General features: G+C 42.3%; 1 protein-coding gene across 3 annotated transcripts in view; it reads left to right on the top strand.

Annotated features, from left to right (window-relative positions):
- LOC140200037 (cohesin subunit SA-2-like) overlaps positions 1-24,539 on the top strand; it is a 153,328-nt gene that overhangs the window by 34,473 nt on the left and 94,316 nt on the right. For all 3 annotated transcript variants that reach the window (XM_072262691.1, XM_072262689.1, XM_072262690.1), the window contains exons 5-7: positions 1,649-1,745; positions 15,012-15,088; positions 24,110-24,181. In XM_072262691.1, coding sequence (XP_072118792.1) covers positions 1,649-1,745; positions 15,012-15,088; positions 24,110-24,181 — 246 coding nt within the window. The remainder of the gene's footprint in view (positions 1-1,648; positions 1,746-15,011; positions 15,089-24,109; positions 24,182-24,539) is intronic.

Below are 24,539 nucleotides of genomic sequence, written 5' to 3'. Positions count from 1 at the left end.
GATATCGGAAGTAACTTCTCCTCTGTGACCTTCCTTGTTGGATACTAACACAGTCCATATGTGAAGCAGTGTTATGAATAGTTACTCTGGCTAAAACTTTGAGATTAAGACCATAAATCTTTTTTTTTAAAATATAATTTTTATTGAATTTTCAAAATGAATACATGAAAAGATAGTGTCTACCCTCCCCCTCCCCTTAACCCTCCCCCCCCCCCCCCATATATAGTCCTACCTAAAAAAGAAGAAAAGAAAAACCACCTGGGTGTTGGAAGGTTTCCACATGCTCCATGGAGTTCAAAATAAATTTGGTATACTTATTCGTTACTTTCCCCAAGGGACCAAGATCTTTATCGGAGCACTTAAATATGCCATCCTATCTTTTGTAAATAAGGGCGCCAAATATTCAGAAATGTTACATATTTATCTCTTAAATTATAAGTAATTTTTTCGAGTGGAACAGAACTAGCCATTTCATTATTCCAACAATTCATACTTAAACACGAATCAGATTTCCAAGTAACTGCTATAGTCTTCTTAGCTACTGCCAATGCAATTTTTATAAATTCTTTCTGATATTTATTCAATTTAAGTTTCAGCTTTATCCCTTCAATATCACCTAATAGAAATAATACAGGGTTATGTGGAAGTTGAGTTCCAGTAATTTGTTCCAATAAGACTCTTAAATTTATCCAAAAGGGTTGAATTTTAAAACAAGGCCAAGTAGAATGTAAAAGAGTACCAATTTCTTGATTACACCGAAAGCATTTATTGGATAGATTTGAATTTAATCTATTTATTTTTTGTGGTGTAATATATAATTGGTGTAAAAAATTATATTGTACTAATCTAAGTCGAACAATTATTGTATTTGTCATACTGTCAAGACAGAGTCTTGACCAATTTGTTTCATCAATATTAATATTCAGATCTGTTTCCCATTTTTGTTTTGACTTATGGATTCCTTGTTTAATTGTCTGTTCTTGAATCAAATTATACATACAAGAAATAATTTTTTTAATTTTCCCTTTTTGAATTAAAGTTTCAATTTCATTAGGTTTTGGCAAAAACATTGTTTGACCCAGCTTACCTTTTAAGTAAGCCCTTAATTGAAGGTAACAAAAGAAAGTATTATTTGATATTTTATATTTATCCTTTGATTGTTCAAATGACATCAATATACCTCGTTCATAACAATCTCCTATAAATTTAATCCCTTTTTGGTACCAATTATATAAAAGTTGATTGTCCATTGTAAAAGGAATAAGTGTTTTGGAACAAAGGTCTCCTTGCTAATAAAGATTTTTGTATTTCATTATCAACATTTATCTTATTCCATAGATCAATCAAATGTGTTAATATAGGAGATTCTTTCTTTTCCCGTATCCATTTAGATTCTCATTTATATATAAAATCTTCAGGTCTATTTTCTCCTATCTTGTCTAATTCTATTTTAATCCATGCTGGTTTTCGATCATCGAAAAAAGATGCAATAAATCTAAGTTGATTTGCTTTATAATAATTCTTAAAGTTTGGAAAGACCATAAATCTTTGAAAATAATCCAATAAACTTACTGTAGTTCGCAGGTTTTGTATTTCTTTTCTGTAATGTTGTGTTGGATTGCGTGACGTTGGTTTCCTCACCTTGCAGTCCGTGGTTGATGACTGGATTGAAGAGTATAAACAAGACAGAAATACTGCGCTCTTGGATCTCATCATTTTTTTTATTCAGTGCTCAGGATGCAGAGGTGAGCGACTCTGATTTGTCATTACTGTGCCCTGCATTTTCTGTGATGCATTACCCTGTATTCTACTAAATGCTCCGGAATATATCTGGGTGATTTAATAATTTCGAGACTTCCATTTCTCACCGCTGTGATTGAAGCAGGGCTTACATTCTAAAATGTGTCCATTAGGAATGATTGCTGGATTTATTTTAAAAAATGCTTATTTATAACGGTAATCCCCATATCCGCCCCACTTTCACACTATTTCTCTTGGCTGACATTACAAAAGTGACTGATCCTCAAATGTAATCAAAAGGTTGTAAAGTTTTTGGAATTGTTGAAGATTTGGTAAAGGATGTGATGACAGACAAACTACTTCTTTGAAAAGCAGGTCCATAGCAAAGGGCCATTTAAGAGGGAAATTGGTAAGCATTGTCCCATTCAAGGGGCAAAAGGAAACCAGAATTCTCCCCTGACGGAAGGGGTTGAATCTAGGCCAGTCTAGCTTTCAGGACTGAGAGTGATAGATTTAAATTGGTTCAATGATATTGCTAAATTGGTTTACTATTGTATTGAGGTACAGTGAAAAACTTTGTTTTACATGCCATCTATACAGATCATTGAACGTTACAGCACAGTACAGACTTCTCGGCCAAAGATGTTGTTCTGCTCTTATAACCTACTCAAGATCAATCTAACCCAGTGATTCCCAAACTTTTTTGGGTTACCTCCCCCTTGCCTCCTAGACCATAACCCCAGTGCACCCCTCCCTTTCAGGCCATTACATAAAACTATAAAGGATTTTGATTTACGATACACAGTGAAAGAAAATAGGAACTGCAAATTCAAAGCAGTGACAAATAATTGCAAAAATTATTCAAACCTCTTTAAAGTACAAATAAAATAATTTCCTTTATTGTTACAGTAAAATCAATTTTTGCCAACAATTTTGGAGCATACATGAATTGTCCAGCTATCCACTACTTCATTGCTTTTTCACCTTTCGATGTAATGGATGGGTTTGGTGCAGTGATGTTAGCTTCACAACATCAGGCTGAATCTCCCTCAGGAGGGGTCTCAGATCCCCACGTTCAGTACTTTACAGTCTATTTCATTGCTTTGAAAGAACTTGGGCAACTGCACGGGAACTGCGCTCCACTACATATTATGTTGGAAAGGCAATAAAAACCATCTTGCTCTTTTTCCACCATGCAGGATAGCGTTCAGAGACTTCTTTCTGCAACCAAAAGTCTTGATAAAATTTTTTGAACCTTGACTTCAGCTCAAAGCCATTTTGTAGTGATCAGTTCTTCCTCCATCCTTCCTGTTAATTCTTCATTACATGTGTTCAGAAATGGATTTATTGTCCAATCTGGAATTGGGATCGAGAAGATCCTGAAACCTCTCTGACATGTCTTTATGCAGCTCACCCAGGAGGGTACAGTATACTTGAAGATTATCATCTGGTACTCTTTTTTTTCTCTTCCAATTCAGAGAGGATTGGAAATTGGAAAAGGTCGCAATGATCAATGTTGCATTTAAATACGGTTCCCTTGGATAGAAATGTGGAGATGACTGATTTGACTTTGATAAGATTCACATCATCTCCTTGCAATTGAAGATTGATTTCATTAAACTTTGTGAATAATTCTGACAAATAAGCAATGTCATGCCTAATATTCTAGAGTTGATTACTAAATGAATCATATGAGACTTCAAAGAATTTTAAAAACGCAAACACGAGGAATTCTGCAGATGCTGGAAGTTCAAGCAACACACATCAAAGTTGCTGGTGAACGCAGCAGGTCAGACAGTATCTCTAGGAAGAGGTACAGATAACATTTCAGGCTGAGACCCTTCGTCAGGAGGGTCTCGGCCTGAAACGTCGACTGTACCTCTTCCTAGAGATGCTGCCTGACCTGCTGCGTTGACCAGCAACTTTGATGTGTGTTGCTCAAAGAATTTTTATCACACTTTCAAAAAGCGCGTACAAGCATCTCAGGCTGTTTCCTTTGAGAGCCATCTGACTTCTCTGTGCAACAGCAAGGTTAATACTGTTCATCCTTCTCAATACAAAGCCCTCAAAATAGTTGAGAATTGTGAGTATGGGACTTGATTTAATTTACCGCTGTGATAACAGGATTTAATGATTTTTGTAGCCAATCACTTTGATTTTTTGCGACAGGATGTTGTCTTTGAATTACACAGTGATCAGTAAATATGTTATACACAGCTTTTTCCAAGACAGGACCCTACGATGGCATCCTGTCATTGATGGTGCCCCATCTGATATACAAGCAAGAATGTTTTTGAGTGGAAAGTCCTTCTCTTTGAAACATTGCTCAACAATCCAAAATATTGACTCCCGCTTTGTATCTGTTTCTAGTCTCCTTGCAAATAAAAGCTCTTGAACTATGCTTTCATTTCATGAAGTGAACATAACCAAGAAGCAAAGATTCATTGCCTGGGAAAGTTGACTCATCCAATGCAGAGCAAATTCTGTTGTCCCAAATATATCGCACAATACGTCTTCCACGTTCTCAGACATTTTATCTATTCGCCTTTGAAGAGAGCTGTCGCTGAGTGGAATCAGTTTAATTATTTGGACTGATGACTTAAGCAAAACTGTATTCAGAACCTTCCTTTCTGTTGGCAGAATCAGTTCTTCTCCAGTTGTATAGTGCTTTCCAATTTCAGCAAAGAGCAATGAAATTTTTATATGAAGCACACAAGCCATAGAAACATAGAAAATAGGTGCAGGAGTAGGCCATTCGTCCCTTCGAGCCTGCAACGCCATTCAGTATGATCATGGCTGATCATCCAACTCAGAACCCTGTACCTGCCTTCTCTCCATACCCCCTGATCCCTTTAGCCACAAGGGCCATATCTAACTCCCTCTTAAATATAGCCAATGAACTGGCCTCAACTGTTTCCTGTGGCAGAGAATTCCATAGATTCACCACTCTCTGTGTGAAGAAGTTTTTCCTCATCTAGGTCCTAAAAGGTTTCTCTTTTATCCTTAAACTGTGACCCCCCCGTTCTGGACTTCCCCAACGTCGGGAACAATCTTCCTGCATCTAGCCTGTCCAATCCCTTTAGGATTTTATACATTTCAATAAGATCCCCTCTCAATCTTCTAAATTCCAGCGAGTATAAGCCTAGTCGATCCAGTCTTTCATCATTTGAAAGTCCTGCCATTCCAGGAATCAAACTGGTGAACCTTCTTTGTACTCCCTCTATGGCAAGAATGTCTTTCCTCAGATTAGGGGACCAAAACTGCACACAATACTCCAGGTGTGGTCTCACCAAGGCCTTGTACAGCTGCAGTAGTACCTCCCTGCTCCTGAACTCAAATCCTCTTGCTATGAATGCCAGCATACCATTTGCCTTTTTCACCGCCTGCTGTACCTGCATGCCCACTTTCAATGACTGGTGTATAATGACACCCAGGTCTCAATGCACCTCCCCTTTTCCTAATCGGCCACCGTTCAGATAATAATCTGTTTTCCTGTTTTTGGCACCAAAGTGGATAACCTCACATTTATCCAAATAAAATTGCATCTGCCATGAATTTGCCCACTCACCTAACCTATCCAAGTCACCCTGCATCCTCTTAGCATCCTCCTCACAGCTAACACTGCCGCCCAGCTTCGTGTCATCCGCAAACTTGGAGATGCTGCATTTAATTCCCTCGTCTAAATCATTAATATATATTGTAAACAACTGGGGTCCCAGCACTGCGCCTTGCGGTACCCCACTAGTCACTGCTTTGCTGTGACCTGCTGGCAGACATGTTTTGAAGTGTTTTCTGTTTCTGAAAGTTTTCATGAAATAACTGGAAATAAGCCAAGTTCTTGTTTGCTTTATCAGAGTGTATTCTATTTAAATATTCAAAGAGTGTGGATGATTTCATTGCCTTATTTGAAGAAAGCTTATTCACACAGCAGATACATTGGCTGCTGTTGGTTGCTTGGTGCTGATATGGATCCACATTTCTGATACTCCACACCATCATGTCTGCACTTCTTTCTCCTTTGGTTTGCCTTTGCCCTTTTCATTATGGATTAACGACCATGGCCAATCGCCTGTTATCTAAGTCCAACCTCAAAACACTGCAATCAATAAAAGGGAAAGTTTTGATGCCATCATAGCTCAGGCAAAACCTGGCTCTCTTCCTGAAGGTACATGAAGTGGGGCAACGATATCATGGTTGGGCCATGGGCTAGAGAAGTATAGTCAAGACCACTTGGAAGGGCAGATTCTGAACTTTATAGAGCTACAATATTACTTTGTGGCTCCAGAACTCAATCCCCCAACTAGTGAATACACACCATGTGCCTTAACACACCTCTAATGAGGGAAAATAATGACAAAAAGTGAATAAATTGTTACAAACAATGTGCAGTGCAGGTATCTAGTAAGATGCAAGGTCATGATGAGGACCTGGGGGCCTATGATGAAGATGGGGGTGTGTAGATTAACGTCTATTACTATAAATTAATTGATTGCTTATGGAACTGTTTTCCTCCCCTGTGATTCCTTCATCAGTACAAAATGATCTTGGAGAAACCTACTGTTGTGTTGGCAGCAAGATCTTGATTGGTCAGGGCATGAAGGGATACGGGGGACAAGGCAGGAGATTGGAGCTGAGAGGAAAGTGAATCAGCCACGATGAAATGGCAGAGCAGACCCGATGGCCCTAATTGTGCTCCTATTTCTAATGGCCTTGTGGTCTAAGATCTTCACTTCCTTATAGTTGGTCTCTAAGTATAAAGTACTTGGTCTGGTGAAGGGTGAAAGAAGAGCCAGTTGACTGTGTAGCGTGGAGGAGTTTATATTTGATAAAGTACAGCTTTAATCTATCCACTTGTTTACACATCGTGCTGGAAGGTTTAAGGTCAATATCCTTTAGTCCTTCCAGAGCTGGTTTCACCAATCTCTGTAGTTCTCCATAATAAGATGAAAAATTATTTTGCTCATGTACAAGTCCTTACATGAACCTCAAGTCTTCTTAAGTTTGCAATCACTTTTGCAGGTTATCTGGTGGAGCATTCTTGCACATCGTTCAAATATCGCTCATTTCCTCAGCCTTACTCTTTCAGCCATAGAGCTTTCAAAAACAATAATCACAAAATATCGAGACTAACATTTAGGAGCAGGAGCAGGCTACTGATCCATCCAGTCTGATTCACTTTTCACCAAGAGGTTAGCTTTTCCTCATATTCATTGAGACACACGGTGAAATCAAGAGTAACGTGCTCAAAATGCTGGAGGAATACAGCAGACCAGGCAGCATCTACAGAATGGAATAAAGAGTTGATGTTTCGGGCCGAGACCCTTCATCAGGACTGGAAAGGAAGGGAGTAGAAGCTGAAGTAGGAAGGGGGTGGGGGTGCGGGGTGGACAAGCTGGCAGATGATTGGTGTAATAGTGAAAACAGGACCATGGCCAGTCATTTTCCTGCCCTTTTCACATATCCTATGAGTTTACTAATGTCCAGCAATCTGTTATCTTTCTGAAGGAAATTAATGACAGAACTTCACTGTATTCTGTTTTAAAAAGAATTAAACGTTTAGACCATTAGACAAAAGACATAGGAGCAGAATTAGGCCATTTGGCCCATTGAGTCTGCTCCATCATTCCATGCCCTCAACCCCACTCTCTTCCCTTCTCTCTATAACCTTTGAAGCCCTACTAATCAAGAACTTATCAACCTCCGTTTTAAATATACTCAATGACTTGGCCTCCGTAGCTGTCTGAGGCAATGAATTCCACAGATTCTCCACCCTCTAGCTGAAGAAATTTGTTTCCATCTCTGTTCTAACGGACATCCCTCTATCTTGAGGCTGTGCCCTCTAGTCTTAGACTTTCCCACTATAAGAAGTGTTCTTTCCACGTCAACTCAATCTAGGTCTTTCAATATTCAGTAGGTTTCAGTGAGACTCCCCCTCATTCTTCTAAATTCCAGTGAACTTCTCGTCTGTGTTTCCTACTGTGTGGAATATTGAATACAATCAGATTTTCTGTATTTCTTTAATGCATGGGTTTCCAACTTTTTTTTATGCCAAGGACCCTGACTATTAACCAAGGGCTCTGTGGACCCCATGTTGGGAACCCCCATCTTAATCTTTCTGCATCCTCATAAGTGCTCCCATTTCCACTTAGTTTTGCATTATTGGAATTGATCCACTTGGTCCTTTTGGCTATGGGCTATGGATTGGGGTGCTTGGACTGAACATTGTGGTATACTGGTAGCAGTTAGCATAGCGTTATTACGGTTCGGGACATCAGGAGTTCGATGTTCGATTCCGGCATCCACCGTAAAAAGTTTGCATGTCCTCTCTGTGAGCACTCTGCTTTCTTCCCACAGTCCAATAATAGATAGATAGTTAGATACGTTATTGATCCCAAAGCAAATTACAATGTCACAGTAGCATTGCAAATGCACAAATATAAAAAAGAGAAAGAATAAAAAATAAAAAATAAGTTACCACAAACAGTCTAACGGGGGGGGGGGTCATCATTTCCTCGGCTATTGGTTGACTCATTATAGAGCCCAAAGGCTGAAGGTAAGGATGACTTCATATGGTGCTCTTTGGAGAAGCATAGTTGTCTTAGTCTATTACTAAAAGTGCTCCTCTGTTCAGCCAAGGTGGCATGCATGTCCACGATATCCTGAAGTGGGAAGGTGAACAACCAGAGGTCGTGATACATATTGGTACCAATGACATAGGTACGAAAAGGGAGGAGGTCCTGAAAACAGACTACAGGGAGTTAGGAAAGAAGTTGAGAAGCAGGACCTCAAAGGTAGTAATCTCGGGATTACTGTGACAGTGAGTATAGGGATAGAGTGAGGTGAATGGTAAATACGTGGCTGAGGGATTGGAGCAGGGGGCAGGGATTCAGATTTCTGGATCATTGGGACCTCTTTTGGGACAGACGTGACCTGTACAAAAAGGACGGGTTGCACTTGAATCTGAGGGGTCCAGTATCCTGGCAGGGAGGTTTGCTAAGGCTATTGGCGTGAGTTTAAACTAGAATTGCTGGGGGGTGGGAACCGAACTGAAGAGATGGAGGAAGGGGCTGTTGGCTCACAAATAGAGAAAGTTTGGAGACTGTGTGAGAGGGAGGATAGGTAGGTGATAGAGAAGGAATACGCTCAGACTGATGGTTTGAGATGTGTCTATTTTAATGCAAGAAGCACCATGAACAAAGCAGATGAGCTTAGAGTGTGGATCAGTACTTGGAGCTGTGATGTTGTGGCCATTACAGAGACATAGATGGCTCAGAGGCAGGAATGGTTACTTAGAGTGTCAGGCTTTAGATGTTTCAGAAAGGACAGGGAGGGAGGCAAAAGAGGTGAAGGCGTGGCACTGCTGATCAGAGATAGTATCACAGCTGCAGAAAAGGAGGAAGTCATGGAGGGATTGTCTCTACTGAGTGTCTGTGGGTGGAAGTTAGAAACAGGAAGGGGTCAATAACTCTACTGGGTGTTTTTTATAGGCCACCCAATAGTAACAGGGACATCGAGGAGCAGATAGGGAGACAGGTTCTGGAAAGGAGTAATCATAACAGGGTTGTTGTGGTGGGAGATTTTAATTTCCCAAATATTGATTGACATCTCCTCAGAGCAAGGGGTTTAGATGGGGTGAAGTTTATTAGGTGTGTTCAGGAAGGTTTCCTGACACAATTTGAAGATAAGCCTACAAGAGGATAGGTTGTACTTGATCTGGTACTGGGAAATGAACCTAGTCAGGTGTCAGGTCTCTCAGTGGGAGAGCATTTTGGAGATAGTGATCACAATTCTATCTCCTTTACCATAGCATTGGAGAGGGATAGGAACAGACAAGTTAGGAAAGTGTTTAATTGGAGTAAGGGGAAATATGAAGCTATCAGGCAGGAACTTGAAAACTTAAATTGGGAACAGATATTCTCAAGGAAATGTATGGCAGAAATGTGGCAAATGTTGAGGGGATATTTGCGTGGCATTCTGCATAGGTACATTCCAATGAGACGGAAAGGATGGTAGGGTACAGGAACCGTGGTGTACAAAGGCTGTTGAAAATCTAGTCAAGGAGAAAAGAAAAGCTTACGGAAGGTTCAAAAAACTAGGTAATGATAGAGGCTTGCAGGAAGGAGCTTAAGAAGGAAATTAGGAGAGCCAGAAGGGGCCACGAGAAGGTCTTGGTGGATAGGATTAAGGAAAACCCTGAGGCATTTTACATGTATGTGAAGAACAAGAGGATAAGACACAAGAGAATCGGACCAATGAAGTGTGACAGTGGAAAAATGTGTATGGAACCGAAGGAGATAGCAGAGGGACTTAATAAATACTCTGCTTCAGTATTCACTATGGAAAAGGATCTTGGTGATTGTAGGGATGACTTACAGCGGATTGAAAAGCTTAAGCATATAGACATTAAGAAAGAGGATGTGCTGGAGCTTTTGGAAAGCATCAAGTTGGATAAGTCTCCGGGATCGGAGGAGATGTACCCCATACACCAGACTACTGTGGGAGGTGAGGGAGGAGATTGCTGAGCCTCTGGCGATGGTCTTTGCATCATTAATGGGGACGGGAGAGGTTCCGGAGGATTGGAGGGTTGAAGATGTTGTTCCCTTATTCAAGAAAGGGAGTAGAGATAGCCCAGGAAATTATAGACCAGTGAGTCTTACTTCAATGGTTGGTAAGTTGATGGAAAAGATCCCGAGAGGCAGGATTTATAAACTTTTGGCGAGGCATAATTTGATTAGGAATAGTCAGTGTGCCTTATGAGCTTCCCTGAATTTTTTGAGGATGTGACTAAACACGTTGATTAAGGTAGAGCAGTAGATGTAGTGGATATGGATTTCAGCAATGCATTTGATAAGGTACCCCATGCAAGGCTTATTGAGAAAATAAGGAGGCATGGGATCCAAGGGGACCTTGCTTTGTGGATCAAGAATTGGCTTGCCCACAGAAGGCAAAGAGTGATTGTAGATGGGTCATATTCTGCATAGAGGTCAGTGACCAGTGGTGTGCCTCAAGGATCTGTTCTGGGACCCCTTCTCTTTGTGATTTTTATAAGTGACCTGGATGAGGAAGTGGAGGGATGGATTAGTAAATTTGCTGATGACACAAAGGTTGGGGGTGTTGTGGTTAGTGTGGAGGGCTGTCAGAGGTTACAGTGGGACATCAATAGGATGCAAAACTGGGCTAAGAAGTGGCAGATGGAGTTCAACCCAGATAAGTCTGAAGTGGTTCATTTTGTTAGGTCAAGTATGATGGCAGAATATAGTATTAATGGTAAGACTCTTGGTAGTGTGGAGGATCAGAGGGTTCTTGGGGTCCGAGTCCATAGGACATTCAAAGCTGCTGTGCAGTTTGACTCTGTGGTTAAGAACGCATACGGTGCATTGGCCTTCGTCAACTGTGGGATTGAGTTTAAGAGCCAAGGGGTAATGTTACAGCTATATAGGACCCTGGTCAGACCGCGCTTAGAGCACTGTGCTCAATTCTGGTCACCTCACTACAGGAAGGATGTGGAAACTATAGAAATGGTGCAGAGGAGATTTACAAAGATGTTGCCTGGAGTGGGGAGCATGCCTTATGAGAATAGGTTGAGTGAACTCGGCCTTTTCTCCTTTGAGCGCCAGAGGATGAGAGGTGACCTGATAGAGGTGTATAAGATGATGAGAGGCATTGATCGTGTGGATAGTCAGAAGCTTTTTCCCCAGGACTGTAATGGCCAACACGAGAGGGCACAGTTTTACGGTGCTTGGAAGTAGGTACAGAGGAGATGTCAGGGGTAAGTTTTTTATGCAGGGAGTAGTGAGTGCGTGGAATGGGCTGCTGGTGACGGTGCTGGAGGTGGTAATAGGATCTTTTAAGAGACTCCTGGATAGGTACATGGAGCTTAGAAAAATAGAGGGCTATGGGTAACCCTAGGTAATTTTAAAATAAGTACATGTTTGGCACAGCATTGTGGGCTGAAGGGCCTGTATTATGCCGTAGGTTTTCTATGTTTCTGTGTCCTTTTTTCTACCACAGCCTCCAGTGTGTCCAGTTTGACTCTTATAACAGAGCCAGCCTTTCTAATCAGTTTATTGACCCTGTTGGCATAACCCGTAAAGGACTGGTTAGTAAATTGTCCTGTGGTTAGGCTAAGATTAAATAGGTGGGTTAGCGGGCAGTGCGGCTCGTTAGACTGGAATGGCTTGTTGCATGCTTTTCTTTCCCACACAGGGAACGATATCTCACATGCGGGAGTGATGGTGGAGCCAGTTACGATGGCAACTGCTCTGCCTATGACTGCAGTGTTGTGGAGATAGCTCAGTACATCACAGAAACCAGCTTCCCCTCCATGGACTCGGACTATATCTCTCACTTCCTTGGTGAATCAGCCAGCATAATCAAAGTCCCCAGCCACCCTGGATGTTCCCTTTTCACCTCTCTTCTTTCGGGCAGAAGAAACAAAAGCCTGAAATCATGTATCACCAATCTCAAGGACAGCTTCTACCCTGCCATTATAAAACTATTAAACGATCCCTAGTACAACAAGATGGAGCTCTTGATCACACAACACTCTGTAAGGTTACCCCTCAGTCGCCAGTGCTACAAGGAGGAAAATCCAAGCTTGTCCAACTGCTCCCCATAGCTTACTTCCTTGAGTCCTGGCAATGTCCTTGTTAATCTTTTTTGCACTCTTTCTACTTTAATAACAGCCTTCCTATAGCATAGGAACATAATCCTGGAGTCTCCTACTAACGAAAACAGCCTCTTATTGTCTCTGCAATCCAGGCCTTTTAGTGTCCGGTCAGTTTGAATTACATCTTCCCTCATATTTCTGTACATCCTCATCTTCCCTAGAGCAAAGAAGAATGAGAGGACATTTGATGGAGTTGTACAAAATTATGAGGGGTATATATAGGCAGGCTTTTTCCACTGAGGTTGGGTGAGACTGGACCTGGAGGTCATGCATGGGTTTAGGGTGAAAGGTGAAATGTTCAAGTGGAACATGAGGGGGAACGTCCACTCAAGGTTGATGAGAGTGTGGAACGAGCTGCCAGTGGAAGTAGTGGATACGGGTTTGATTTCAACATTGAAATTTGGACACGTACGTGGATGGGAGGGATATGGAGAGCTATAGTCTGGGTGGAGGTCGATGGGACTAGACAGATTAATAGTTTGGCATGGACTAGATGGGCCGAAGGACCTGGTTCTGTAGTGTTCTATGACTCTACAAGTCTAGAGACATCAAATACTCCTCATACATCAAACCTGTCATTCCCTTGTGATCCTCCTCTAGACACAGTCCAAGACTAGCACAATCTTTCCTTAGGTATAGGACCCAAAATTGCTCACAGAATGGTGTTGCTATGTTTGGTTCGAAACAGGGCTCTTCTGTCCAAGAAGATCCGTTTCAAAGGGTCACCTCATCCCAAAACTGGCCATTCTTTTGTTGTTTCCCTTTACCACTGTGGCTGTCTATTCGCCTCTCGCTCACGGCTCTGGAGGAGGGTGTCCGTGTGTGTGGTCTCTCTCTCTCACTCTTGCTCACTGCTCTCAAGGGCAGGCCTCTGCGTTCAAATGACCTCTCTCTCCCTCGATGCTGTCGGAGGATGCTACCGGAGTTCTGGGTCTGTGGTTTGTGGATTGCACTGTGGTTTTCTGGTTGTTTCTTTCTCTGTTGCAACTTTGGGTGACTTTGAATCAGGGCGGCCCGCAGATAATGGACACTGAGCTGAACTGAATATGGATTCTTTTGATTTTGTGCTTTATTTTCTGCGTTCTTGCTCGTACCTGCTGCCGGTTGCGTGATTTATTTTTTTGCATTTAGAAGGTTAATATTTTTGTTGGCATTTGCGTGGTTTGTTTTAGCGCGAGGGATGGGGTGGGTTGATGTTTTTATTGAATGTGTTCCATGGTTTTCTTTGTCTCACGGCTGTCTGTGTAGAAGATGAATCTCAGGGTCGTATACTGCATAGATACTTTGATAATAAATGTATTTTGACCTGAACAAAGGTAGAATTAGAGTCTCTGATCCAAAACCTGAAATGTGGCAGCTCTCTGTAGCAAGCATGGTGGGTTACCTGGAGTATTGTGTGCAGTTTTGGTCCCCTAATCTGAGGAAAGACATCCTTGCCATAGAGGGAGTACAAAGAAGGTTCACCAGATTGATTCCTTGGATGGCAGGACTTTCATATGAAGAAAGACTGGATGAACTAGGCTTATACTCGCTGGAATTTAGAAGATTGAGGGGGGATCTTATTGAAATGTGTAAAATTCTGAAGGGTTTGGACAGGCTAGATATAGGAAGATTGTTCCTGATGTTGGGGAAGTCCAGAACGAGGGGTCACAGTTTGAGGATAAAAGGGAAGCCTTTTAGGACCGAGATGAGGAAAAACTTCTTCACACAGAGAGTGGTGAATCTGTGGAATTCTCTGCCACAGGAAACAGTTGAGGCCAGTTCATTGGTTATATTTAAGAGGGAGTTAGATATGGCCCTTGTGGCTAAAGGAATCAGGGGGTTTGGAGAGAAGGCAGGTACAGGGTTCTGAGTTGGATGATCAGCCATGATCATACAGAATGGTGGTGCAGGCTTGAACGGCCGAATGGCCTACTCCTGCACCTATTTTCTATGTTCCTATGTTACTCCGTTATAAACACGCGATTCTGACAATGCTGAAAATCCAAAGCCACACATACAACATGCTTGGGGAACTCAGCAGGTCAGGCAGCACCTATGGAAAGGAATAAGCAAACAGTCGATGGTTTGGCTGAGACCCTTCATGGGAAAGGAAAGGACAAGAAGGCAGAATGAGAAGGTGGGGGAGGGGAAGTAGTACAGGCGAGAAAGTGATAGGTGAAGCCAGCTGAATTGGAGGGTGTGGGGGGGGGGGAGGAAACAAAGTAAAAAGCTGAGTGGTGATAGGTGGAAAGGGTGTAAAAGGTAAAGGGGTGAAGAAGAAGAAATCTGATAGGAGAGGACAGTGGACCGTGGGCGAAAGGGAAGGAGAAAGGACACCAGGAGGAGGTAATAGGCAGGTGAGGAGAAGAGAAGAGGTAAGAGAGGAGGCAGAGTGGTTAATGAAAGAAGAGGAAAGGGAGAGGTGGTAATATTACCGGAAGTTAGAGTACTTGATATTCACCTGTTATTTGGGATTCCTGTCCACTGGTAGGCCTTAGAGTGGGCAATCTATTATTTATACATTCTGCTTTATGAGAGCGTTTCTTTTTTTCAAAATGTAATGTATTTCAAGCATGAATATTTTGAAGTAATGTATTTTATTCTAAGTGTTTTTTTTCAGGAATTGTTACAGCCGAAGTTTTTCAAAATATGCACAGTCCTGACATCAGGAGAAAAATGACTGAGGAGTTTGATGAGGTGAGATAAGGTTTTTGAGATTGATTTTAAAACCTGGTTTTCATCCTGTGCTGCATACTCAATCCCCTCTCCCACACCCGTTGTGGACGTGAATGCTGGATAAGCATCAGTTTCGCAGTCGGCAGGATGCGCATGGGGATTGACACTTCGGACAGCCTGCCAGGACGGGTGACACAGCTGACAAAGTTACAACGATGTGTCCCCAGTGCCTTGGAACAAAATGCACCTTGTAGGCGTGGCATAAGAAGTCACTGCGTGACCGTACCATCAGCCGGTGACCCCTCCCGTTGTCACTCCCTTTGCTCCCTCAACTCCATTTTACTGGCCAAAATTCTGACTTCCATTAGCTTCTAAAATTGTACTCACATTAATCTGGAGTATACTCTGTGCCTGAGCGTCCTTAGCCCACTGGAGAGTTAATACTTTATCCACACTGAATGACTCCTTCGGATAGTTTAAACAGTTTGATCAGATTTTCCACATTTAGTGAAAGTATTAGCACAATTGGAACAGCTTCTTCCACTCTGCCATCAGGTTTCTGAATGGACAATGAACCCATGAACATTACCTCACTATTTTTTTTATATACGTACATACATATATATCTATATACACATACATATTATACATACACGTTATAGTTTATAGTTTTATTATGTATTGCAATGAATGTACAGCTGTAGAAAAACAACAGATTTCACAATGTATGCCAGTAATATTAAACCTGATTCTGATTCAACACCAGCGATTGATCACTGATTGGGGTTTGATTCCCACTGCCATGTTGTAAGGCAGGGGTCCCCAACCTTTTGCGCACCGCGGACCGGTTTAATATTGATGATATTCTTGCGGACCGGCTGACCGGGGGTGAGGGGGGTGGTGGTGTTCAAGTTCAACAGTGCGTGACAGGGAATGAGGAAAGGTGCAGCTGACTCATATTGTTTCATATCGTCAAATCATATCGTTTCCTCATGGCCCGGTGGTTGGGGACCACTGTTGTAAGGAGTTCGTACGTTCTCCCTATGACCACATGGTTTTCCACCAGCTGCTCCTGTTTCCTCTCGCATTCCCATTCCAAAGGCACGTGGTTAGGATTAATAAGTTGAAGGCATACTATGTTGGTGCCAGAACTTAGCAACACTTGCAGCCTGCCCCCAGCACATCACAAACAATAACGCCACAGCACATTTCACTGTATGTTTCAATGTGCAACATAAATCTAATCTCTTTTACCTCTTTAGTCATGAGGAGACACTGCCTAGGCAGGACTTGTTTGCTATGAGGCATAGAGCAATGTAATTAATAAACTTATGTGTGGTTGAAGAAGAGAAAGGCCGTTTCCTTTCAGCAGTGAGGCCCACTCCTGCATATACTAATGTTACTGAACTGCCATTATAGGAAGAATGTGGAAGCTTTGGAGAGGGTGCAGAGGAAATCAGGATGCTGCCTGGGATAAGGCCTTTGACAAGGTGCCACACATGGGGCAGCGTACCAAGTTAAGAGCCCACGGTATTACAGGAAAATTACTGGCATGGTTAGAGCATTGGCTGATTGGTAGGAGGCAGTGATTGGGAATACAAGGATCCTTTTCAGGTTGGCTGCCAGTGACTAGTGGTGTTCCGCAGGTGTCAGTGTTGGGTTGGGACCGATTCTTTTTATGCTGTATATCAATGATTTAGATGATGGAATAGATGGCTTTGATGCCAGGTTTGCAGAAGATATGAAGATTGGTGGAAGGGCAGGTGGCGTTGAAGAAACAGGAAAGCTGCAGAGACTTAGATTAGGAGAATATGCAAGAAAGTGGCAAATGAAATACAATGTTGAAAAATGCATGGCCATGCACCTTGGTAGTAGAAGTAAATGTGTGGACTATTTTCTAAATGAGGAGAAAATCCAAAAATCTGAGATGCAAAGGGATTTAGGAGTCCTTGTGCAGAACACCCTAAAGGTTAACTTGCAAGATGAATTGGTGGTGAGGAAGGCAAATACATTCATTTCAAGAGATCTAGAATACAAGAGGAGGGATGTGATGCTGAGGCTATATAAGGTATTGGTGAGGCCTCAGCTTGAGTATTGTGAACAGCTTTGGGCTCCTTATCTAAGAAAAGATGTGCTGGCATTTGAGTGCATTCAGAGGAGGTTCACAAGGATGATTCTGGGAATGAAAGTGTTAGTATATGAGGAACGTTTGATAGCTCTGGGCCTGTAGTCATTGGAATTTAGAGGGGGGGATCAAATTGAAACCTTTCGAATGTTGAAAGGCCTGGAGAGAGTAGATGTAGAAAAAATGTTTCCCATGGTGGGGGAGTCTAGGACAAGAGGGCACAGCCTCAGGATAGAGGGGCATCTGTTTAAAATAGATGTGGAGAAATTTCTTTAGCCAGAGGGTGGTGAATTTGTGGAATATGTTACCACAGGCAGCTGTGGAGATCAGGTCATTGGGTATTTAAGGCAGAGATTGATAGGTTCTTTATTGGCCATGGCATCAAAGGTTATGGGGAGAAGGCTGGGGAGTGGGGCTGAAGGTGGGGAAAAAAAAAGCCATGATGAATGGCAGAACAGACTCGATGGGCCAAGTAGCTAAATTCTGCTCCTATGTCTGATGGTTTCATAAGGGAGCATGTCTTACCGTTTCTTTTCTCTTTAAAGTGAAGTTGGATGAGAAGTGACTTGCTAGAGGTATATAAGATTACATGAGGCAAAAATAGAGTGGACAGTCAGCGTGTTTTTTTTCTCAGAGTGCTAATACCAGAGGACATCCTTTTAAAGTGAACGGAGAAATGTTTAGGGTAGATTTTTACACACCTGGATCGCACTGCTGGAGCTGGTGGTAGAGACTGGATGATTAGGGACATTTAAGTGACCCTTAGGTTAGCACATAGATGAAAGAAAAATGGAGGGTTATGGGCTGCGTTAGAATAGTCGTGGAGTAGGTTCAAAGGTCGGCAGCTTCTCCCCCTCTGTCATCCAGTTTCTAAATGGACATTGAATTCATGAACTTTACCTCACTTTTATTATTTCTATTTTAAATTTAACTATTTAATACACATATATATACTTACTGTAATTGAATTATTTATTTTTCCTATAATGGATTGCACTGTACTGCTGCCACTAAGTTAACAAATTTCACGACATATGCCAGTGATATTAAACCTCATTCTGATTCTGACCTTCTCCCTAGTAATGGCAACTTTACACACTTCTGCCCCCCGAACCTCTTGAACTTCCAGCATACCACTAGTGTCTCATGCAAAATATGTACTCATTGTGTCTTTCGTTTTCTTGTCCCCCATTACTACCTCTCCAGCATTGTTTTCCAGCCGTTCAATATCCACACTTGTTTCTTTTTTACACTTGATGTATCTAAAGAACTTTTGGTATCCTCTTTAATATTATTGGCTAGATTACTTTTGTATTCCACCTTTTCCTGCTTAATGACTTCTTTTAAGTTGTCTTCTGTTGGTTTTCAAAAGCTTCCCAATCCCCTAACCTCCCACTAATTTTTGTTCTATTATATGCCCTCTCTTTCACTTTTATGTTGGCTTTGACTTCTCTTGTTTGCCACAGTTGTGTCATCTTGCCTTTAAAATACTTACGTATATATCCTGTACCTTCACATGACTTCCAGGTATCCAGCCGTTGCTGCTCTGCCGTCATCCCTGCCAGTGTTCTTTTCCAATCAATTTTGGCCAGCTCCTCTCTCATGCCTCTGTAATTCCTTTTCCTCCAAAAAATTCCATTTACTTCTCAAATTTCAGGGTGAATTTGATCATATTATAATCACTTTCCTGTAAGGGATCTTTTACCTTGAGCTCTCTAATAATTCCAGTTCACTGCACAACACCCAATCCAGAATAGTTGATTCCCTAGTGGGCTCAACCACGAGTAGCTCTAAAAAGCCATCTCGTAGGCACTCTAGAAATTCCTCCTCTTGGGATCTAGCACCAACCTGATTTTCTCAATCCATCTGCATATTGAAATTCCCCATGACTATTATAAGGTTGCCTTTTTGGCATGCTTTTTCTATAGAAACCATAGAAACCATAGAAAAACTACAGCACAGAAACAGGCCTTTTGGCCCTTGGCTGTGCTGAACTATTTTCTACCTAGTCTCACTGACCTGCATACGGACCATATCCCTCCATACACCTCCCATCCATGTATCTGTCCAATTTATTCTTAAATGTTAAAAAAGAACCCGCATTTACCACCTCGTCTGGCAGCTCATTCCATACTCCCACCACTCTCTGTGTGAAGAAGCCCCCCCAATGTTCCCTTTAAACTTTTCCCCCCTCACCCTTAGCCCATGTCCTCTGGTTTTTCTCTCCCCTTGCCTCAGTGGAAAAAGTCTGCTTGTATTCACTCTATCTATACCCATTATAATTTTATATACTCTATCAAATCTCCCCTCATTCTTCTACGCTCCAGGGAATAAAATCCTAACCTATTCAACCTTTCTCTGTAACTGAGTTTCTCAAGTCCCGGCAACATCCTTGTAAACCTTCTCTGCACTCTTTCAACCTTATTTATATCCTTCCTGTAATTTGGTGACCAAAACTGAACACAATACTCCAGATTCCGCCTCACCAATGCCTTGTACAACCTCATCATAACATTCCAGCTCTTATACTCAGTACTCTGATTAATAAAGGCCAATGTACCAAAAGCTGTCTTTACGACCCTATCTACCCGTGACGCCACTTTTAGGGAATTTTGTATCTGTATTCCCAGATCCCTCTGTTCTACTGCACACCTCAGTGCCTTACCATTTACCCTGTATGTTCTACCTTGGTTTGTCCTTCCAAAGTGCAATACCTCACACTTGTCTGTATTAAACTCCATCTGCCATTTTTCAGCCCATTTTTCCAGCTGGTCCAAGTCTCTCTGCAGGCTCTGAAAACCTTCCTCACTGCCCACTACACCTCCAATCTTCGTAGCATCATCAGCAAATTTGCTGATCCAATTTACCGCATTATCATCCTGATCATTGATATAGATGACAAATAACAATGGACCCAGCACTGATCCCTGTGGCACACCACTAATCACAGGCCTCCACTCAGAGAAGCAATTCTCTACTACCACTCTTCGGCTTCTTCCATTGAGACAATGTGTAATCCAATTTACCACTTCTCCATGTATACCTAGCGACTGAATTTTCCTAACTAACCTCCCATGCGGGTCCTTGTCAAAGGCCTTACTGAAGTCCATGTAGACAATATCCACTGCCTTCCCTCCATCCACTTTCCTGGTAACCTCCTCGAAAAACTCCAATAGATTGGTCAAACATGACCTACCACGCACAAAGCCATGTTGACTCTCCCTAATAAGTCCCTGTCTATCCAAATGCTTGTAGATTCTGTCTCTTAGTACTCCCTCCAATAACTTACCTACTACCGACGTTAAACTTACTGGCCTATAATTTCCCGGATTACTTTTCGATCCTTTTTTAAACAACGGAACAACATGAACCACTCTCCAATCCTCCGGCATCTCACCCGTAGACACCGACATTTTAAATATATCTGCCAGGGCCCCTGCAATTTCAACACTAGTCTCCTTCAAGGTCCGAGGGAATACCCTGTCAGGTCCTGGGGATTTATCCACTTTAATTTGCCTCAAGATAGCAAAGCACCTCCTCCTTTTCAATCTGTACAGTTTCCATCATCTCACTACTTGTTTCCCTTAATTCCATAGACTTCATGCCAGTTTCCTTTGTAAATACAGACGCAAAAAACCCATTTAAGATCTCCCCCATTTCTTTTGGTTCCACACGTAGCTGACCACTCTGATCTTCAAGAGGACCAATTTTATCCCTTACAATCCTTTTACTCTTAATATACCTGTAAAAGCTCTTTGGATTATCCTTCACTTTGACTGCCAAGGCAACCTCATGTCTTCTTTTAGCCCTCCTGATTTCTTTCTTAAGTATTTTCTTGCACTTTTTATACTCCTCTAGCACCTTATTTACTCCCTGTTTCCTATACATGTCATACAACTCTCTCTTCTTTATCAGAGTTGCAATATCCCTTGAGAACCAAGGTTCCTTATTCCTATTCACTTTGTCTTTAATCCTGACAGGAACATACGAGCTCTGCACTCTCATTCTATCTCCCTGCATTCTATCTCCTATTGTAATTTGTAAACCACATCTTTACTATTGTTTGGGGGTCTGTATGAAACTCCCATCAGTGTCTTTTTACCCCTGTAGTTCCTTAACACTGCCCATGATTTAACACCTTCCGACCCTATGTCACCTCCTTCTAATGATTTGATTTCACTCTTTTTTTTAAAACAACAGAGCCATGCCATCCCCTCTGCCTCCCTGCCTGTCCTTTTGATACAATGTGTATCTTTGGATGTTAAGCATCCAGTTATAATCTTCTTTCAGTGATGCTTACAGCATCGTACATGGCAATCTGTAACTGTGCTACAAATTCACTGACCTTATTCTGTACCCTGCGCACTTTCAAATATAACACCTTTAATCCTCTATTCACCCTTTTTAATTTTGTCTGCCTTTACATTGCAACTCGTCCTGTTGACTGCAATTTTGCTCTATCATCAGCCTCTCCTTGCTAGTAGTCTCACTACACGCTGCCTCTGTTTGTAAACTAACTACCTCATCCTCAGCGCTATCAGTCCAGTTGCCATTCCCTGCTAAATTAGTTTTAACCCTCCCGAACAACTTTAGCAAACCCGCCCTCAGAGATATTGGACCCTCTCGGGTTCAGGTGTAAACTGTTTCTTTTGTACAGCCATACCTTCCCCAGAAGAGATCCCAATGATCCATAAATCTGAACTCTTGCCTCCTGCACCAGTTCCTCAGCCATGCACTCACCTGCCAATTCATCCTATTCTTACCCTCACTGGCACGTGGCACCAGGCAGCAATCCAGAGATTACTGCTCTGTAGGTGCTGTTTTTCAGCGTTCTACCTAGCTTCCTAAAATCTCTCTTCAGCACCTCTTTACCTTTTCTGCTATGTCATTGGTGCCATAGATACCGAGACTTCTGGTTGCTCACTCTTACCCTTGAGAACACCATGGACCCGAACCGAGACATCCCTCGCCCCGGCACCTGGGAGGCAACATACCATCCGGGTGTCTCTATCACACCCACATAATCTCGTTCCTGTTCCTCAGGCTAAGGAATCTCCTGTCACCACTGCAATCCTCTTCACCTCTCTGCTCTTCTGAGTAAAGCATCAGACTCGGAGCCAGAGACCCAGTCACTGTGGCTCCCCTGCCCCTCCCCACTGGTAGGTTGTCCCTCCCAACAGTATCTAAAGTGGTATACTTATTATTGAAGGGAACGGCCACAGGGGTACTCTCCACAGGCAGAGCATTTCCCTTCCTTCTCCTGACAGTCACCCAGTTACCTGTCTCCTGCAACCTAGGGGTGACTACCTCCCTGTTGCTGCTACCTGTCACCTCCTCATTCCCCCATATGAGCTGAAGGTCCCTGAGCTGCAGCTCCAGTTCCCTAGTACTTTCCCTGAGGAGCTGTAGCTCAGTGTACCTGGTGCAGATGTGTTTATCTCCCAGAAATCCCACATTCCACACACGGTACAAAACACTGCCCCTGGAGCCATTCTCACTACACTATTATGGCCAAGCAGATGAGGAATGAAAAATTAAGAAGGAAAAAAAGAAACTTACCGGATACTTTACTTTGCCCAAGTTTGATGAGCCAAAGCCACTGACCCACTCACGGGAATAGCTGCTCTGCTTGCACTTGTGTTATTTTTATTTGCCCTGTTAGTGAATTCTGCCTGGTGATTGCTCGCAGTCCAACTTTGAGAAACTGCTGCAAAGTTCTGCCTTTTAAACCTTGATTACAGACCTGATTGAAAAGTTAGCTCCCGTCACGTACTCCTGCTCGGTGATTGGTCGCAGTCCAGCTCCCTGCGTTAAAGAGAAAGTGCAGTGCAGGTAGGGGAGGCAAGCTCTTTCACAAGGAGATCATTAGTGTACAGGAGATCAGTACAAACGTCTGGTAACTGAGACTGTCCTTGAACCTTGAGGTGTGTATTATGGTTTGTAACTCCAAAACATAAAACTACTTGCAAGAAAAAGACAGGAGAATTGTGTCTTAGTTTCATTTTTACTTTAAGCGAGGCACGCACGTGTGATGTAGTGGTGTGATGACATATGGCATTCATGTAATATTCCATAAAACCCATAATGAATTACTTAAGCAAACAAAGAATACTTAATCAAACAATATTACTCAAATGTTACTGAAATATTGAATGCACAACAGTATGTATTCTCAAGTTTCTGTATCTTCTGTTCAGGGGGTGGTGGGGGGGGGGGGGGGGAGGAGAATGACCAGGGTGGAAGGTGTTCTTGATTTAGTTGCGAGGCAGTGGGAAGTGGCAATGGAATCAGCTGAGTGAAGGCTGGTTTGCATGGTGGACTGGGTTGCATCCTGCAATTTTTTTGCGATCTTGGAGAGAGCAGTTGCCATGCCTGCATGTGATGCATCTGGATGGGATACTTTTCATGATGCATCTATGATTAGTAATTAAACTGATCAATTTATTGCTAGAAATATGCAAATTGTTTCCACAAGCGATTCTGAAATGCTGGAAATCCAGAGCAGCACACACAAAATGCTGGAGGAACTCAGCAGGCCAGGCAGCATCTATGGAAAAGGGTACAGTCGACATTTCGGGCCGAAACCCTTCAACAGGACTCTCTTGTTTGTGGGAACACCCACACATTTGCTGGAGGAACTCAGCAGGGTGGACTGTCCTGATGAAGAACATCAGCCTGAAATGTCGACTGTTTATTCCCCTCCATAGATGCTGACTGATTTCCTCCAGCTTTTTTAGTGTGTTGCACAGCAAATCATTTTAATGTGTCTAAGAACTTGGAGCCTATATTCTTCAGTTAAATCAATTATAAACCCCTAAAAAATTAATATGGAGAACCTTATATTGCAAGTAGACTCAAGAAAAAAATGACATTGCAACGTTTTTGAAATTTGAGGTAACTTTTATTTTTTTCTATAGGAGACTGGCTTACAGTACAAGAAGTTCATGGTGTATCCCTGGATCCTGAATGTAACATGGCCACTTGAACTGGTATTGTGTCAATGTCTGAATTTTACCTTCTCTGTCACTCTTCAACACAAGTTACTATTTCTACCATGGAGATTTTAATTCCCTTGAGCGAAGTGATCATATTTGAACTTTAAGCAAAAGATGCCCAGCAGGTCATGCAACACCTGCGGAGAGGAAAATTGAGTTAACATTTTGGCACAGCACGTCATCGAGCCATACAGCATGGAAACATGCCCCTGAGCCCATTGCCAGCCATACTACTCATCTGAGATCTTGCTATTTTTTAGTTTTTGACCCATATCCCTCTAAACCAGAGGTTACCAACTTCTTTATAACATGGACCTCTACCATTAACCGAGGGGTCCATAGACCCCAGATT

Source organism: Mobula birostris, chromosome 7, assembly GCF_030028105.1.
Source record: "Mobula birostris isolate sMobBir1 chromosome 7, sMobBir1.hap1, whole genome shotgun sequence".
NCBI classification, from domain to species: Eukaryota; Metazoa; Chordata; class Chondrichthyes; order Myliobatiformes; family Myliobatidae; genus Mobula; species Mobula birostris.
This window is presented reverse-complemented; position numbering and strand designations above follow the sequence as displayed.